Source organism: Pithys albifrons, chromosome 2 (genome assembly GCF_047495875.1).
Source record: "Pithys albifrons albifrons isolate INPA30051 chromosome 2, PitAlb_v1, whole genome shotgun sequence".
Lineage (NCBI taxonomy): Eukaryota > Metazoa > Chordata > Aves > Passeriformes > Thamnophilidae > Pithys > Pithys albifrons.
In genome coordinates this window covers 22,840,452-22,857,134 of record NC_092459.1, presented here as the reverse complement: position 1 = coordinate 22,857,134, position 16,683 = coordinate 22,840,452, and the positions used below count along the sequence as shown (strand labels likewise).

The 16,683-nt window shown below is 38.8% G+C and overlaps 1 protein-coding gene and 1 pseudogene across 3 annotated transcripts in view; both read left to right on the top strand.

Moving 5' to 3' along the window:
- Nucleotides 1–14,074, top strand: part of HMGCLL1 (3-hydroxy-3-methylglutaryl-CoA lyase like 1) — a 79,197-nt gene extending 65,123 nt beyond the window's left edge. For 2 of the 3 annotated variants that reach the window (XM_071548490.1, XM_071548492.1), the window contains exons 8-9: nucleotides 3,890–4,015; nucleotides 8,974–14,074. In XM_071548490.1, the coding sequence (XP_071404591.1) occupies nucleotides 3,890–4,015; nucleotides 8,974–9,087 (240 nt within the window). In that variant the 3' untranslated portion in view covers nucleotides 9,088–14,074. Of the gene's footprint in view, nucleotides 1–3,889; nucleotides 4,016–6,743; nucleotides 6,835–8,973 lie in introns of those variants that run through there. The other variant, XM_071548491.1, reaches the window with a different exon arrangement.
- Nucleotides 7,503–7,618, top strand: LOC139669154 (5S ribosomal RNA; annotated as a pseudogene).
- Nucleotides 14,075–16,683: the final 2,609 nt, after the last annotated feature.

The following is a 16,683-nucleotide window of genomic DNA, read 5'->3' as shown; positions in this document are numbered from 1 at the left end:
TTTAATGGCTGTAAAAGCAAAGCAGCTTCATAGCTGCTTAAACTTGCAGAGAAGTTATTTATTAGGTGCTATTTCAAACTCTGTGCTTGGACAGGCTCAACTGTAATACCAACCTCCAAATTAGTTAGTAGCACTGCTGAAGGATATTTTCAAACATCTGTTTTTAGTACCGTTAGAATGGACTGTGAATTGTGTAAGGTCATTTTTGAATGGGGCCATGTTGAAGATGAACTGCAATGATTCTGCACATGAATCAGCAAACACTATATTTGTACAACATGCAAGAGCAGACAGATGCAGCTGATCCTACTGATAAAATAGTAGTATGTTGCAGTAGACATCAGAAGCATTGGGAAGAGAACTTTAAAAGATGTTACCCTAAAGGCAGAGACACCTGTTCATTGCAAATAAAGAGCATGGATTTGAACAACTGCCAAATTTGGAAGTCAGTGAGAGCTGCTATATAATATACACCATGTCAAAACCTTATCTACAACTGGCTTCATGTTCAAATAGCAAATCCATCCTGATGGAGATGCAGTGTTAAGAGATTTCATGTTTATACACTGCTTCTGGGAAGTAATGATTTAAGAGTCCTGTACCAGGATGAAAGCTACCACACCAAGGATGTTACCAATGTAAAGCTGTAACTAGACTTCCTTCTTTTTCTGCCTAGCCCTAAGAGTCAACAGTTTAAAAGACAGAGCATTGTTGTTTGTCATGTGGAAGTTACTGCTCGCACTGCTTAGCCAGCGGAGGGCATTGGGGGTTTTACGCTCTTGCATCTACATTAGGCTAAATTTACTGAGCTTACTCCAGGTAGTTTGAATCAAACTCAGACAAGGCTACCTGAGAATAAAAGGATGTGGTTAGATAAAGGTGTGTCTTTCATGTTACCTTCAAGTTGCTGTGGTGTCCTCTATCCCTCCACGTATTTACAATCACTTTCAACAATTATGAGCAACCTGTACCCCAGTGTAACAAGACTTGCACTGCAAATACAGAAGTACAGTGGCATCGCAAATGTTTGTACAAGGATACCTAGAAATTCATATGTATATTTATTCAATGCCTTTAGAAAATATGCCCTTTTAATGCTGGCAAGGTATTGCTTCTTGGTGTTGCTTACAGTGAGAACCCTTTGAAAAACTGGAAGATTCTACTGATAGTAATACACACTGCACAGGGGGAGGTTCTCCCCAGCTCTGACCTGGCAAACTTTTTTCATGGTTTTTCACCACGTAGAATTTACTTGGTGTTTTTTCTATTCTTTGTGCAAGGACAAGCACTTAATAAGATTATTCACTGGGATTAGAAAGTCACTCTTTATATGCTACTGAAGCTATTTCTTAGTCTGCTGATCTTCCTAAGGAGTTTAACAGCTGTGATGTACCTCAGCCCATTTTTTGCCTATAGTTTTTATCCCCATGGAAAAATGTTACTGAAAATAAGTACATCAAGAAGAATGCTCTAGAAGTTATTACATACCCTTACAGTTTGGAGCAAACTGCATAGAAGACACTTGCTTCACAGAATATGCTGAATTTGAAGGGACCCACAAGGAGCATTGAGTCCGTCTCCTGGCCCACCACAGGACCATCCCCAAAGGTCACACCATATGCCTGACAGTATCCTCCAAACCCTTCAGCTAACTGTCAGGCTTGGTGCAGTGACCACTTCCCTGCCGAGCCTCTTCAGTGCCCAACCAACCTCTGAGTGAAGAACGTTTTTCTAATATCCAACCTAAATGTGCCCTGTCACAGCTTCATGCCATTCCTTGGAGTCCTGTCACTGGTAACCACAAAGACCTTCAACCGTTTCATCTTCGAAACAATAATTTCTGATGGAAATCTTAAAATGAGACTGAAAGAGCAGGCGTGGTTAGTGGCATGCATGCTTGTATCAACCTGCACATCCACATGCTAGACACCCTTTCCCCAGACCCTCACCATACCCTAAATCCTTCCACTAAGATGCCTTATGTGTGTCCCTGCAGGGACACTTGCAAGTGTGAAAGTTGCCATTGTGGAGCTTACAGCAATGACTTCAGTGTAATTCTGTGAATCTTAGTAGCTAGTGCAAAAAGAGAATTTCCAGTTGAAAGATGTCATAAACACATATCCTTTGTGTATTGGACACAGATGTCTCATATAACACATTTTCTGACCGGTGGGTTACACAAACAAAGTGTGTGACAAGTGACTGAAATGTGAAACATGTACTTTGGTGATTCACTCCGTAAGTCTCAGATTAATGTACTTTAAGGTACAATATCCCTACTTATAGACTCTAATTGTGTGAGTAATATTAAACAATACTGTCTTCTTGCTTGTCACAGTTATGCACCTCAACTCCTTTCAGTTCTTTATTACAGGCTTTGAGCAGCTACCCAGCTCAAGATAATATTCCCTGCTTAAGAATAGGACCTGGAAGAACACGTCATTGCATTACACTTTATTATTACCCTCCAGTAATGCTGAAACTTCAAAGAGCCTGGAAGGCCAATGATAAAGTTATGGAAAGCATTGTTAAAACTAGAAACAAATCCAACAAAACATTAGGGAGGTTTATTTCAGAACTAAAAAAGCCCCAAAACCAACTGATGGGTATATTTGGAAAGGGGCCTTAGCAACTGCAAAGTGCAGAACATATCATTTGCCTACTTGGCCAGCTACTTGTGTGCATGGCTGTGAAGGAGAAGGTCAGGCTCCCAGACTAGCCTGCAGGAGTGGGTAGGTCCCCCAGAAGGGAAATCAGCTGTCTATGCAGCCAGGCCTCAAAGCAGATCTTACTGACTTGCAAAGGCAAGTAACAGGCATAGTTTAACATCTGAATTTCTCTGGACTAAAAGTTAAAGTTGCAGTTCTAAAAGCTGTGATTGTACTCTGTTTCAGTCTGCCTGACTTCTTGCACAGTTTCGGTGTATGTCTGCCTAAATTAGCCCTATGGGGAGAACCCTCGAGTGTGCTTAAGATAGAGAGAAGCTGGTGTCTTTGAAGAGCTGATGACTGTTCTGCCTAATACCCTTGTCTGCTTCTGATTATCTTTAGAGCCTGAATGCCTCCAGAGGCATCTGATCTTCTTCAACAGGAAGACTGAAAAGCTTTGTCTGACAAGGGAGACGCAGTGTCCTGGATCACATACCTAACATGTTGTGACAGAAAAAGATTTCTTCCCAGTTTCAGCTTTATTTTAAAATCTAATTACAGAAAGAATTTCGTGCAAGAGCTCACTCAAATCAGTGGAAATCTCAGGCTCAGATTTTTTTCTCTCCCTGATCAGTCTCCCAGGGAAGGCTTTATCTCATAGGAAATGCTGGACATAGTTGGTAACTGGTTTACAATTTTTTATGATGAATATGCTGAGAAGATCAGAAGTGAGAAGGCACTTGGATGCAGCAAGAAGAAAATAAAAATCAGAGAATTATGAATTTATGAAAGTTGGGTGTTTTTTCAAGTCTTAATTGAAGACTGATTTAAGTGGGAAAGCTTAACACTGTGCACCAAGTATTCCCTTAAAAATATTCTAAGTAAAGCTCAGAAGCTATTTCTAAGGATATCTTCAATTGATTGTGTTTTGTTCAATGAAAGCCTTTGCAAGAATGAATGTAGGCTATTTAAAAAGATAGTGAAAGACAAAGGGAGAAAAGCATAAACCTCTGTGTGACTGTAAAGCAGCAATGATCTTACCTGCCAAAATCATATGTAATGGATCATTGGTTCTTTTTTCCATGTCAGGACTAAGGCCATTATAAGGGCTTTCCTCCAAGGAACATATCCATTTGTGGAGAGGTGCATATTTTATGCATGGTAACTAATATACCTGCCATATGAATAAGTAAAAATAATACTCTGTGCTGATGTTACATTTTCATGTTGTTATTTTCCAGATGGGAGTTTCTGTAGTGGATTCATCTGTTTCAGGACTTGGTGGTTGTCCCTATGCAAAAGGTGCTACTGGAAATGTAGCCACAGAGGATGTGCTATACATGCTTAATGGTCTCGGGATCAATACAGTAAGATATTTTTACTTTCTACTTAAGACTTTAAGGAAAACAAAAATATTTTTCTAGGAAACATACAGTACATACCTGAGAATTACTTGTGCTGTACAATAAAATACTGTGAGCAAATAGTAGCTTATGCTACTCAGTGCTTTAACATGGCTTGGCACATAACATGAATGATGTTGTGTTCGTTAGCCATTTCGAGTAGAATTGGTTTGCGTATTTAACATAATTTGAATAATCTCCCTCTCCCTACCTGGGGCTATCGTAGCATAGTAGCAGCTTTGAGTTACTGCTCTGCCTCAATAACCACAAAAAATTGATACTGTAGACACAGCCCTAGATGGCTTCTCAGCTCTACAGTGGGAAGAATGAGTGGAACTCAGTTTTTGTCACAGTTTTGGATTTGGTTCATAGTGCTTATTAATTTGTTGTCAATTTGTCTGGTTTCAAAGTTGAAAACGAGCTGTGGTGTTTGGAGCCCAGGCAGAGGACATTGTTATTTCTCAGGTATCCACTCAATATATTTCAAAATTGTGCAAAACCTGCTACTGTCTAGTAGACATCACAGTAATTTTTGTTTCCAGCCCTGTTCTTGGAGGAGAGGGTAGAGCAGCTTATCTGCACTGAGTTGCACTTTACCAGTGAGCATCCACACCTTGAGAGCACTGACATGGTTTAAAGGTAAACCAGCAGGAGAAGTGAGTCCAACACAAAAGAGACTACAAGCCAGAGTTACAATTGAATAAAAACACCACAACAAATTCAATGATACAAAGAGAAACCAGCCTCAACTCACAAAACCCAGAAGTACAACCCAGCACCCCAGGGCACAAACAAAATGGTGTTCGTAAGCCCCTGTACCGAGACCTGCTTGCGGCTCCTCTGAGTCCAAAGTAAAAGGAAGGGAAAAACCAGTTGGTGAGGATGATGGTCACAATCCTGTCGAGGTTTTGGTCCTCCTCTGGATCTGATGAGTGGTCCCAGAAGTCCCCAAACCCCAATGTTATATACCCTCAGGTTAAGGTGGGAACACCCAGTACTTCCCCCATGGTGGGGAGTTCCACAATGGATGATCTGACTGTGAGTCATGGGGTATTTTTGGAATAGTTGATGGCCCATTAGCAGACACACCCGCTCAGGCTGGAAGTGCTAACGACTTCCTGGAGGGGAGTTACCACCTATCTCACAGGCTTCTTTAACACCCTGCTGACGTCCTGAGGAGTTGGGTGTGCCCTGGGCATCTGCTGTAAATGGTCCATTGTTCGTGAGAAATGACATAGAGGGTGGAGAATACACAGCTTTGGTCACACCCACACAGGGATAAACTGGTCCCAGCTGACGAACACATTTAGTATCCCTGGCATGGTTGGCAAGTTAATTATTCTGTATTTACATTGCCTTCTCCAATGAACGTGTGCTTTTTGGTCTTCCTGTTGGCCACCCTTGTTCTGGAAATGTGACATTGTGAGTTTGTGCTAACTCAGGCATTACAGTGACTTTACGTTTAATTGACAGACTCTGAGAGTCAGCTTCAAAGGAGAATGTATAAAGAGTTACCAGAACTGCAAAGTCTGTAGTTTGCATTTAAACCACTGCAGAAAGAAATTGAAATGTTTGTTGTCTGAAATAGGAATATGTGAGTTATTAAGGAGTATTTTGTTTGTAGGCTCCAGTTCAGTGTGGTACACATGCTGCTGGAGTTCCTTGACATAAAAGGATTATGGAACTTGTTTCTAAATTGTGCATTCCCTGAGCACTGTTAAAGCATATTCAGTGCCTTAGGGAGTTCACTTAAGAGTTTATCTGCTCTCATTCTCTTTTTAGGAAATTCTGGGTAGATGTCAGACACCTGTTTAGGAAAGGTTCAATCACAAGTGTCCATTGTACAAGTGAATTCTGTTTGTACACACTTTGGAATAGCTTTTCTTCATGAATAAGATGTTTATTCTTTTGAAACAACACAGTTCTTTGAAATAAAGAGAAGAAATCAAGCATTTCACTTTACATTGCTGTGTAGCTTAGACTTAGGCTTTTAGTATAGTCTTTCCTTGGGCAAAATACCCATTGATCTTTCCAACCGACTCATAGCAAAATGAAGCAATTAAATAAAAATAGTCCAATTATCTGAAATATATTTTGTCCCAGGCTTCTTTATAAGATTCATTAATCTGTTGATGGTCAGACATCCAAGCAGGAATCCAGCTTGTCCTAATCCATGGAGAGAATCTCACCATCAAACACTTAGCTATTATTTTGGAGTTTTTTTAGTTGGTGATGGTGGTAGTTCTGTTTTGGTTTTGTTTAATTTTAGATTAGGCAATAGAAAAACAAGAAGCTTTGCTTCCTGAAGCCTTTCTGACCCATTAAATAGTGTTTACTGCATGAGAGAATTGGAGCCTCAAAGTATTACTTTAATATATGAGCTTTGATCTATTGTAGTGTTGGTTCTTTTTGGTACCATTGCCAATTCTGTAAAATCATTATGCAGAAATCTATTAATACATTCCTTTTTGTGTAATGGCACAAAATGAAATTATAATTGCTAATGCTGTCCATTTGCAAGGAGGACTTTCTCATATTCATCTCAGCTATGCACTAAAGCTTTCAGTTTGTTGACTGAAGTCACTCAAAGTGTCAAGTAAAGGATGGACAGTATTTAACCATACATTATTGAGTTCAGATGGACTAGATACATCAAAACAATAACTGATGCTTTTTCTGTACTGTTCTTCAGAACACATAATCAAGAAGTGACCCATGAAATTAATCTTTGGCAGGCTAAATGTGAAATAATTTTGAAGTCCATGGAAATGAAAGGATTTTGCCCTCTGACAGAAGCTTTTCTAATGTAAGACACCTGTCCAAGTATAGATACTATTGAAGGCACTTTTCTTTGTGTTTTTTGGTTTCATGCCTTGCTGTCAGGGAGTAAATCTGGATATATGGAGTGGTTACTACATATAGTTAATATATTTTAAGTATCTATTTGAAGACATGTAATTTTCGCTCAGCACCCTTACAAACACCTGTCACTACTCTTGCCCCACTCCCATCTCTGAGTCATGCTCATCAGTGCCAAATGTTGTGCCCTCATGGTAATCCTCTTTGGTTCACAACACTTCCATAAGAAAGACAATTTAAAAAGCAGAGATGCATGTATTCGATTTAATGAATGTGAACTCTGAACGCATGTTTCTTATCAACACATATCACATTGTGCACTGTTACAGTAATGAAAACATGAATACTGGATAGTTTAGGGAGATTATTTTGACTTCTTCCATAATTTAACTACCAAATATATCTATGGTGGTATGTTGCTCATTTCTTCCTTGTTAAAAAGCACAGATGCATTACATTTTTTAAAAATTACATTATGTGCAATGGGACTTTACAAACTAAAGCTGAGCAATGACCACTAAAGGGTAAACAGAATAAGCTGAAATTACCCTTGAAATTAACTGTATGAAAATGAGATAGTTATAAAAGGATGAACTATGGCCATGCCACCCTGACACCCAATCCCGTCAGATCTCGGAAGCCAAGCAGGGTCAGTCCCGGTCAGTACTTGAATGGGAGACCTCCTGGGAATACTCGGGGCTCTAGGTTCTAGTCCTGAGGACTTCACTGTCATCGTCCAAGCTCGCTGGGCCGTGGCAGATAAACCTTAGGACTTAAACAGTGGGGTCAGTTCTGTACATGCTGTGCCTCACCTGAAAAATCCACTGTGCAGGCTGGAAGGGCTCACCCACATGGGGAGAGCCCTTCCCACATCTTTGTTTGTGAAGCCTGGCCATGATGATAAAAGGATATATTTCAACTATATGTTTTACTTGGTACTAAACACTAGAGATGATTGGAAACTTCAAAGCGTTTTTTTTAAATTAAAAATGTTTTTAATTGCATTTTTGATAAGTAATTTCTATTCTCGTTAACATTTTTAGCCAATTCCAAGAATGAAAATAGTGAAGTTTACCATAGAACATGAAAATTAGAGATAGAACCAGTTAAAGGATTAAGTATTTAAATCAGATTTTGGTCTGAACTTTAGGACATCAATCTGGAAGTGCAATGAATGTGTATTTCTGCTGAAATACACCTTGTACTCTTTAATGTTGAGTGACACCCTTCTCCCAGTTTTGTGTGACTGGTCAGCGTATTGGTAGTTCCAAGTCCCCTGTTGCATCCCTTCTACAGGAACTTTACTGGCTTCTAAATTCCAACCTTTGGTGCAAGTGCTTCTACACTTATATGATCTAACTGTAAAACTTTTACTATACCTGAGTAAGTCATGAGAGTGATAATGAAGTATTTTTGCCTCTGTAATCAGTGATCTGATTCCATTTTCATAATCAAGCAGTACTGATACACACCTTATGTTAGTTAAAAAGTGGTTGCTCAAGGGACATGTTTTTTAACATGAGTAGATCAAGCAGCAGTGTTTTTTTACTCATTTGTGATATCAATATAAACTGTAATTTTGCATTAAAAGGAACTCCTTTAAGAGGGAGAATAAAGGAGACTCTTTCTCCCTGAACTCAGTTGCCAATACAAGTCTTTCCTCCATTTTTCTGAGCTGAAAATGGAACACTTACAAACATCAATTTTCTTAGGATTGGGTGATAAAGAAGTACAGCACATATGTAGACACTGTATTTTTCTTCCACCTTCTTCTAGTTGTAATTCCAGTTCTTTATTCCACATTCTTTTGCATTTGAAATTAGATACTACTCCAGCATTTGGTCTGCTGCTGTTAAGAGAAGAAATGACTCTCAAAGTGTTAGAACTTTCCAAACAATGGAAAGCTGTAACTATTCTGTAAATCACTGTAACTCTGCTGATTTCTGTTACTGACCTATAATATGAATCAGGCTTGTTTGCAAAAATTAGACTCTGAAGCAAAAATACTAAGCATTTTCAACACGTGCGTTTATTGTTCTTAACATTTTTCACCTCTCTTTTAGGGAGTAAATCTTTACGCAGTGATGGAAGCTGGAAACTTCATCTGCACAGCTTTGAACAAGAAAACAAACTCAAAGGTTGCACAAGCTTCCTTCAATATTGGGACTATCAAGTAAATGGATTTTTTTTTGCAGCTTGATTACATTTCTCATCTTCCTTGAAGAAGAACATTTGTATCAGGAAAAGGAACATAACAAAACCACTTCAGCAAAGAAGGAAAGTAGAACCCATATATAATTTTTATGATGGAAAGAGTTGTACTGCACTGTCTTGTTAAGAATTGTCTGATTTGTAAGTAAGAAATAAATGACTGTATAGAACCTCATGCTTGGTACTACTCTAGATGAGGAAAACTGAATGCTTAGTTCTTTTCAGGAAAACTGGATAGAAGCAGTGAATACCTAGTTAATTTTTAATCAAAATTACTTTCAGAACAGTACAAATATTTGCAGTAGTTTATGAGATCCCACACTGTGTGTGGCCATTCTGTGTTTTATTTATTTGAATCTTTACTTTTCATGTGTAAAGTTACTTTTGTTATGAACATGGAGCCAAATCTGAATTCACTATAAGAATTTGTTTTGTTTTGTTTTATTTTGTTTAACATCTGTTAAATCATGGATGACTTTATCTTTGTTCCAAGACATTGTGGTGAATGGCAGTCTGCCAGATCCTTCAAATATAATGCAAATTTCTTTATTTGTTACATATGTTAAATTTGTTGTAGTTGCCTTTTTTCGTCAGCTTATTAAAACCTAATTATGTGAAGCAAATGAAAATTGGCAAGGTTTTCAACATCATGCAGGTCCATAGTAGCGTAGAAGGGGGCTAAATTTTCATCCAAGGTCTCATCAAACAATTCAGTTTTTCATTCTATAGGCAATGAATTGATATTCTCACTCATAAGTCACAAGCTTTTTTGGGTAATAGTATTCTGCTGGACTAGCTTACACAAAGGAAACCACTTACAATTTTTTTTCTGCGCTCAACTGATAGTGATAGTGTGTGAACACCTCGATTTGCTTGACCTGCCCTAGAGGCATATTTGAATCACAGCAAAAAGAGCTCTGTCCTCTTTTTCCCATATTTCAACTGGGGCTTTGTTATTTAGCAGCTGCTATGGCTCATAGGAACTTAAATAAAACCAGGTCTTGAAGCATTCACAGATTTAAAAATTCTGCAATGGATTAGATCCAATGAGGAATGAAGGAATCTGCAGCAGTATTTAGGCTCTACTTAGTCTAATAATTAATAGTTAAGCCTAAATGTGGTGCCAGAATTGACATCCTAAATACTCTCTAATTTAAGTGCCACCTATCACTGTAGGTGACTAACCCCACTGTAATACTTTCCCATTTAAAAATAAATTTTCCATTTTAGTTTTCTTTGTGCAGGCACAAAATTAGCTCATTTTGAGCTCAAGTATGCAATTCTTGTGTAGGGTCTGATGAATTTTCTTCCACTCCAAACCCTGTGAACATGTTTAATCCACATAAACAAGGTTTAGCCTCTCAAAGAATGAAAATGAAGTGAGCCCTTGAAAAAAAAAAAGCAGTTGTGATGCAAACCACCTTTTAAATATTAGCCTGCATGTCACACTAGGCAACTGAGCTGACATTGAGCTTGCTGCTCAGCCTGGGGAGATTGAAATGCACATTTTTGGGCATCCTAATCAATGGATCTCACCACCCCTCCACATACAGGACTGAAAAAGAACACGCTTTCTAGTAAATTCAGATGAAGTTATGCCACTGGGTAGGATGGAATTAAAAATTCTTAAGACCAGAAAGATTACAAGGAAAAAATGTCTCAGCAACAGATTGCAGAATTCTTTTCCTTGAAGGTAGTGGTGAGGGCTTCAACTGTCAGCCAAGTTAGGAATTGAATTGAATATTTGGTAAATATAGTAACTATGGCATATTAGATAAAACCGAATGTTTTCACCACTATCACAGTTTTCCTGTTCAGTAAAATACATATATAGAACATAGACTGTAGCATAAAAGGACTGGATCTGCTCAGTTCTTTGGGAGTTTCAGAAGTCCATGTTGCTGACTGCCGTGAAGCCTTGGTAGCTCTGGCACTGGAGACCCTTACACTGTGGAGATGTTTTCTGATGTGTTTCTGTGCATGGTGCATCCGAGGCTTCTCAGCATCTGGGCTGTCTGGTTAGCAGTTCTGAGGCTCTTTACTCTCCCTGTGCAGTGAAATAGGGTGCCTATTAAATCATGGTGATGAACAACCTAAAAAGGCCCAGTTCTTTATTGGATCTGTTTTAGGAACTACTTAGAAGCTTGTGGAGACCTGTGCTGGTTTAAAGGTGAACCAGCAGGGGAAATGAACTCATCACGAGAGAGATTATAAGTCAGACCTAAAATTTAATAATAATATTACAATAACAACACTGACACACAAGGGAAATTGCTTTCAACTCACAAAACCCCAGCAGTATAACCCAGTGTCCTGGGGCACAAACCCAAGGGGGTTTGTTTGCCCTTGTGCTGAGACCCCTGTGGTTCCCTCAAGTCCAGAGCAAAAGGAAAAGAAAAACCTGTTGGTGCAGGCAAGGGCTGTGGTCTGGGCAAGAGCGGTGATCTCCTCCTGTCAAGGTCCTGCTGCTGCTCTGGATCCGACAAGAAGTTCCTGAGGTCTTCTTACCCACCACTTATGTACCCTCAGGGAGCACCCAGTCCCTCCCCCTGGGCGGGGACTCACACAATGGATGATTAACTCTGGGAGCCAGGGGGTGTTGAATTGTTGATGGCCCATTAGCCCCCCTCAGGCTGGGTGTGAAAGTGATAATGGCTCCCTGGGCAGCTGCTGCTAATGGCCCATTGACCTTGGGGAATGAATAGAGGGGGTGGAATACACAGCTTTGATCACCCCCACACAGGGTTAGCTGGTCCCTCCTGCTGAACTCCTTAAATGCAGGTCTGTTATTCTGTAATGATGGGAGCACTGGAAAAGATGAGCAGTTGTATCTGGAGCCCTTTTTTTACCCACACATTCAGCTTCAACCACATAGTGAATTATAGTGATCTGGGGTGGAGGTCACAAATAGATTGATTGTCAGGATTGTTACAAGAGAGAAACACAGAGGAAGAACTAAAAAAAAAAAACAACCAACAAAACCAAATCAAACCAAAGTTTATGTGTCAGAATTGCCATATGGAATGGATTTAGGTCTGTGCGTCCAGGTGAGCAATCCCTATAACATCTTTGTTTACTTGTAGGGTGACTGAGAATCTTGAGATACCTCATGTTCTCCCTATTGAAATTTTTGGCATGTAAAGTGCTGCTGCTCTGCTTTCCTGGGTTGGCATCATTTTGATTCTACAGAACATTTTGACACCTAAGCTTTGACTTAATAAAATAATCATATATTGCTCTTACGATCAAGGGCCAATCCAATAGCTATGCTATACCCTTCAAAAACATGTCAGTCCATGGGATGATGCTCTCCAGTGCTTCTGACTTCCTCAATCTTTATGCTTATAGAGTGACCCATCACTAATGGTGTCTGCTCTTTTAGTTCCTGTCAGTGTTCCCCACTGGGTACTTTGCTGTCACTTCACCCTGAAGTAACCCTCTGTTTGTGGAAGGCTTGCATCCAGGGGTTTGGCTTCCATAAGCAGGTGGTGTTATCACCATGTCATTATAAAAACTATATACGTGTATATTTGTGGAATGGTATCAAGAAAAAGCAACAGAGTTCTGAATATCATGATCACACTGCTGGAATGTGGGGCCATGTGGTTTCCCTGTGATTTGCTGTAAATGGTGGAAAGTTGTAAACTTGGATAGCAAATGGGAGGGAAGAACCTAGTTACTGGCTGCTCTTGCCAGGTTGTGTCACAGACAAATTCCATGTACCAAGATATTTACTTCTAGGCTTTGGAGACTCTCTTCTGTAGCTCACTATATCAAAGTCACTGGAGAGATCTCAGAGAACAACAAGGTCATCTTAATGTGCCAAGGCTATGGAGTATGTAACCTGGAGTTCCCAGAGCAGTCTTTGGTCTGTGCTTTGGCCTGAACCTGTGGAGGTTCAACTGCTAACAAGTGTCATATTGCTGGAATTTTCTTTAATACTTTCACAGTAGTTTTTCTTTATCCATGTTGTTGGCAATAGCTAGAAAAGCAAAAATACTGGCTTCTTTGGCTAGTCAAAGTACTATATTGTTCTAAAGGCATGGTTGGTGTGCTTTTTTGGAGAAGTTGTTCAATTCCATTAGTATGGCCATAATCATTCTTCAGTGCCTTTCAGAAGACAGCAATGACATGGATCCCATACACGGATAGTGGTGATGTCTTCCAGCAGCACTTGCTTTGCAGTTTAAACTTTTATATATTAGGGCAACTTGGCTCTGGATCAGCACTTTAATGTTTCATTTTCATGTATAACTGGAGTTTATGGAAGGAAGAACTAAATACTCTGGTCTTGAGAATAAGTTAAGAGAGCCTTTGGCTAATTTTCCTCTCTTAATAGCATCATTTGAGTTCATAAAACTTTTATTATTGTATTACAGAGTCACAAAACAAAGACTGCGAGTCTGTAAGGTAAAATTCTTGTGTTTGGGATCTGTGCTGTTGAAATGAAATAATACTTGTCCAAAGACTTAGTGTGAATGTATAAGATCTATGTATTTTTTCACTGACTTATTTTTAGGGGTAAAAATATTGTTTGGTTACTGTGATACCCAAAACCCAGTATTCTCTGCCACTGCCTTAAGTTCTCTTTGTTGATTGATTGAGAAGTATCTAGAAATGACTAACAGATATATGTCTGGAGAAATAAATGAAAGATACTTTCTTTCCAGTTCCTGACTTGCTGATCAATGCTTTTCTTTTGTTATGTTAAATTTTTGAAGACTGTTTTTCTCTACAGTCCTGCTGTAATGCAGTGTTGACCTTCATTGCTGCAATAACACAGCAGGCAGAAGGACTACAGCCAAAGTCAACTTAGTCCTTTGAAACTGATGTCAAAGAGATGATGTTTGTTAAGAAATTGTCATGTACCCTCTTGGTTAAATGCATTTGTGATTTCACAATATGTGAAATAAAATCTGTCTTGGTGTTTATTGAAACTGATACGTTCATGTATTACGCCTGATTCACCAGCTCTGACTAACCAGCTCACGCATACAGCATTAGCAAATACAAGCTGTCACTGACATGTGTGCCTGTGTTGACTTTGTTACCTCGTAATCCATGAGTGTTTTTTCTTAGGATTGCCGTTTTATCTGGTGTTCCTATGTGCTTTTATAGCAGACAAATCTCTTTTAAGTTGCTAGGAACACATTTCTTTCCTGCATTAAGTAAACATTAAAAGCTACAGCCAGGAATGGAGGCAGGAATTGAGAAAATTCAATAAGGCATTTTCTAACTTCACATATTCCCATGCAGAGTAGAAATCTGTGCCCTCTAAGCAATGTCTAAGACTCCCTACACACTTCATGGGAGACTGAATGACTTCAGTATGTGGTCTGAAACATCGGCATGTTGATCAGGGAGATTTCTTGGCAAAGTTAACAGCAAAATTCCCTACCCCATGCTACTATTGAAGTGCCTCAACATGAGCTGCAGTTAGTTATCTTCACTAGCTTCAATGCTGCAACCATTAGTATTTTCCCTGGTGGAAAGACACCCACAGTTACTTTTTAAAATAATGGAATGGTGTTCTCTGTTTTATGGCAACATCTGGGGGACTCTGTTGGTGCTGCTTCCATCCATCTTCCATGTTACTAGCTGGATCTGACATCTAGCTTGGAGTACTTGGATGCAATTTCCACGACAGCCTGAAAAGGCCAAACTCACGCCTGTCTGTCCAGGCCATTCTGAGAACAGCCAAGGAAAAGTCTTTCTTTTGAAGAATGAAAGTCTCACTGTGGCAAGACCAGAGAAGTGGAGACTTGGACTTTACAGCCTTTTAGCTTCAATACTGCATAAGAAAGAGCTATTCCTGTGTATTTGTCTCAAAAACTGCTTACACATTTCATTCAAAATAATCTATAGATAAAATGCATACACAATCTCAAAGAAAATACTGGATTCCAGCATGCCCCCTTTCAAATGAGAGTGCTGTAATGCAAAAATTTATGCTTGCTCCCTCCATCCCATTCAGTCTTCATTTCTTCACTTTGTGAAGTCCTAGCTCCAATGGAAAGGGGATGAATGCCACGTCCTTACCCAGAATGACCTGTGTCCTGGGAATCCCAAGTCATCAATGAGACTTAATTTTCCCCATCTAGGACGTTGTCATATTTCAGGAGAAAAACATGCATTTAGAGTCTAATCATGATCACTTGAATATAGATCATCCCAGCAGAAATTCCTTTATTTAATAACTAATGCCTGGATACAATTGATACAATACAGTATCACTAGGAAATACAAATTAAAATAATACTTTTTACATGTGTAATGGAGGAAATGTACTTTTTCCATTAAGCATTTAAGTAATCTCTAATGAAGAGAGCTTGTCAAATTACAGTAGCAACACAATAGCCACTAAATAGCTTTCTGTCTTTCAGAGCAACTCACATATTACTCTCAGTTTCAAATAAATTTTGCATACTTGTTTGTCAGTGTGTGTCTAAGCATATACATGAGTTGGATTTCTAGTGTCTAAGATAATTAGAAAACAAAAAGTTTCTAAGGAGATATTTTTGTTGATTGAGGTTTAGTTCAATCTGAATTTAAATGGCTCTCTTCAAATTTTGTGACATGAAGTCTCCAGCATTGCATCATTTTTTGAAGTCAGTCTGAAAACCAACACAGGGTTCACATTGTAAGTACATTTCCTATATAAAGAAATGTTTTTACCCAACACTGATGAGAAAATATTCTCAACAGTATTTTCGGTTTGAATTTTTTTCTGTTTCACAGTTTTTAGATGAAGAAGATGAATACATCACTTTAAAATACCTACATGGTGGGAGATAAGTTAAATGCTGCAAATTGCTGGACTGCTAATTGAGATATTTTTCATTAGCAAACTAACTGCGCTTTTCTGTTTCTATATTTTTGTCCAAATGCTGTTTTCATAATGACAAAACATTTGACAGCAAAACAAGAAGGATTTGGTTTTGTTTTATGCATATGATAGAGAAAATTCATATTGGAATAACTGCTAAAAATGTCTAAACCTCTCCCCAAAAGAACTGCACACTTAAGATTTTTTTTCACACTAATCATTTCACAAGCTACTAAAGTAAGAAGCAAAAGTCATATGGAAGAGTAGAGATCCTTGCTTTTCTGATCATGTAAATTTCCAGCCCTAGATCAGTCATCTGTCATGGTCAAAATGAGCTGAATTACATTTAGTGAAAATTCAAACAAAATTAAAATCAATCACATTCAAAATAATCAGATGTTATTATAAGAAGACAATACTTGTGCTACTCATGGTTGCAGTTGAATAAGAAATGCCATTGCATTATCCTGTGCTCACCAAAACCAGATTGTTACAAAGATTTGACAAAGACCACTCATTGGTAATAAATAGAAGCTTAAATCTAGCCAAACAATTCAGCTACAGAGAGAAATCCAGAGCTCATAGCCAGAGAGTAGAATCCAGAATGGTGTGTTAGGGGCCATGACTCCCAGTACAGTGCAAGGGAAGAATAAGGCACTTCAGGTCTTGCCTAGAGACAATGAATAGGAAACACAAATGATGAGATGGGTCATAGCTTCTCTCTTGAGAAGCAGGC